General features: G+C 39.6%; 1 protein-coding gene and 1 pseudogene across 9 annotated transcripts in view; one reads left to right on the forward strand and one right to left on the reverse strand.

Moving 5' to 3' along the window:
* The window catches only part of LOC147027015 (protein phosphatase EYA2-like), a 130,517-nt gene that overhangs the window by 97,945 nt on the left and 30,072 nt on the right, over nt 1–2,500 (forward strand). For all 8 annotated transcript variants that reach the window (XM_085883057.1, XM_085883058.1, XM_085883056.1 and 5 more), the window contains exon 12: nt 1,180–1,238. In XM_085883057.1, the coding sequence (XP_085739183.1) occupies nt 1,180–1,238 (59 nt within the window). The remainder of the gene's footprint in view (nt 1–1,179; nt 1,239–2,500) is intronic.
* LOC147027016 (uncharacterized) overlaps nt 1–2,500 on the reverse strand; it is a 75,311-nt pseudogene that overhangs the window by 15,475 nt on the left and 57,336 nt on the right. The window lies entirely within an intron of this gene.

Consider the following 2,500-nt stretch of genomic DNA (forward strand, 5'->3'; position numbering starts at 1 on the left):
TCGATCTGGATCTGGATCTGAGAATTTTTTGAGTGAGTCTTCACCATTGGGAGATCGGGCCAAAAATGACATGCAGCAGGATAGATCAAATTAATTTGGAGCAGTCTGTTGAAATAGAAGTCATGAATTATGATACAATAATGAGTACCACACGTGTGAAAGAGAAAGCATTTTAAGAGATCGTGTTTATTACTATTATCTATATATTAATACTGAAGGACCAATTTTGTGCTCCTCCTCGCGGTCGCGTCACGTTTTTCTCGGTACTGTGACCTGAGAAGTTTTGATACGGTGTACGTCAAAGTAGACACGTGCACAAATCAGGGGACTTCTTCACAAGGAGTAGTGTACACCAAAAATGTTGTGTACAAGGACGTTTTGTAGGCCTCATTAGGTAAGGCCATGGAGTACATCGACTGGGATCCGGCTCTTACAAGAGCCGCCACTGGTTGTCATATTGTGCTCATGGAACGGAATCCGTCTGTGACGGGGTTTCGGCTAGTTATTATTGTTTTTTCTTTTTTTGAGAGAGAGTTTTCATCAGATTAGGTAATGGAACGGTTGTAGAAATTTTTTTTTTTCATTTGAGATAAGAAACAAAATGTTTAGTTTGGAGGGATGGGGGACGTTTGGAAAGTTGCGAAAATAGGAATTGAAGGTAATCGGGAGAGAATACAAATAAAACGGTCGTACACCGAGGAGGAAGGATGGGTAGGCCTCAAGGGACCCGTTAAGACAAGGTCGACGAAAACTAACAAATAGCACGATTTTTGAAACAAAACCTAGCTCGAACACACAGATGTGTGTGGGTGAGAAAATAAACAGTTAAAACTTCACATATAACAACCAGAAACTTAACTTTGAAAAAGACGGCAGAGACCCCTGAGAGAACCTGCCGACGCTCAAAACCCAGAACCGGAAGACAACCCATTGTGGCCAATGACCTTATTGTAACCATTGACCTTATTCCAGGCTACATAATCGTGCCCAACATGATCATTGAAATATCCAAGTCGAATGAACTTTTCATTGCGTGATGTCAATTATATGGCGACATGAGCATTTGGCTATCACCTATATACAGTAACTTAATTCATAGACATTCCTGTCAAGAACAAATGCTCCATCAGATTGGAGTTTAATTGGTTTACTATTTATAATTTGTTCTTCTCATTGCAGGATTGTGACCAAGTGCACATTGATGATGTTGCCTCTGAGGATAATGGTCAAGACCTTAGGTAAGGTGCTCCAGTGCCTTCAGGTATTGTAACACCAGTTTTGGCTGGAGACAATCAATTTCACTTCACATGTTTGTTGATACTTGTGTGGTACATCTCATCATTAGTCACTGTTCCGTCGTCTTTGTTACACCAATTGCCACTGATTTACACCTAACGAGCCATCCAGAGAAATGGGGTTTAGCCATGATACTGTCTCCAAAAGGAATATATTTGAGAAAGACAATGTGAAATATTTAATAGTCGATTAGACCACTGGCTTTAAATGTAATTCGATGTGTTAAGCGGTTTATGTCCCCTCCGAATTATCAAACGATACACTGCCCCCTACTGGCACTATAATGAACAGGAACTTATTGTTCTTCCTTTGTTTGCATCATATGGATGACTGGGGTTGCATAGCATCATATGTTTGGGGGAGGGGGGGGTGCTATGTCACTGATGCAGTCAGTGTCCCTTGTCGGTTGGAGTAGCAATTTGGAATTAGAAAAAGGTGATGGTGATAACTTGCTTAAAACAGTGCTGTTGCACCATGGAGTTTTGTATGCCAAAGCAATGAGCAGTTGAATAAGCAGGTGTTGTTGTAATGTAATAATCGGGTTATTGAATAGGTAATGTGGTTATGAATATATATTTTTATTATTATTTATGTATCTGTTGAGTAGTATATCGAGTCGAATAAAAAAATTCGAAAATTTTTTTTTTCGATTAAAAAAATATTTTTTTTTGATCTACCCTTATTTGTTTGTTGGTCATGGTCGCTCTGTTGGGTAGTCGATCGAGTCGAAAAATTTTTTTTTTTTTTTGAGATCTGTTCTACCCTTAGTATTTAAAATGGCGATTTCAGTTAATACAATGGCGATTTCGATGAAACTTGGTTGGTAGGTTCATACCATGACCGAGTTGTGTGCAAATGAGAACCGTTGATATGGACACCACCGTTGCCTAGCAACGGGACTTTGAATTTTTTTGTCTGTCTGTCTGCTCGGTCCAGTGCTCCGTTAATACAATAGCGATTTCGATGAAACTTGGTTGGTAGGTTCATACCATGACCTAGTTATGTGCAAATGAGAACCGTTGCTATGGACCCATCCGTTGCCGAGCAACGGACCTTTGAAATTTTCAAAAAAATCTCAAATTTATTTTTCCGAAAATCAAAAATCGGGCCATTAGCGACTGTGGGCAGTACATTCAGCCATGTTGTCAAAAATTTCCAGCCGGATCCTATGAAAACTGTCGGAGAAGATAGACTTTGAATGAAC

The sequence above is a fragment of the Eptatretus burgeri genome, chromosome 5 (genome assembly GCF_056783735.1).
Source record: "Eptatretus burgeri isolate ZD-2024b chromosome 5, Ebu_testis_v1, whole genome shotgun sequence".
Classification (NCBI taxonomy): domain Eukaryota; kingdom Metazoa; phylum Chordata; class Myxini; order Myxiniformes; family Myxinidae; genus Eptatretus; species Eptatretus burgeri.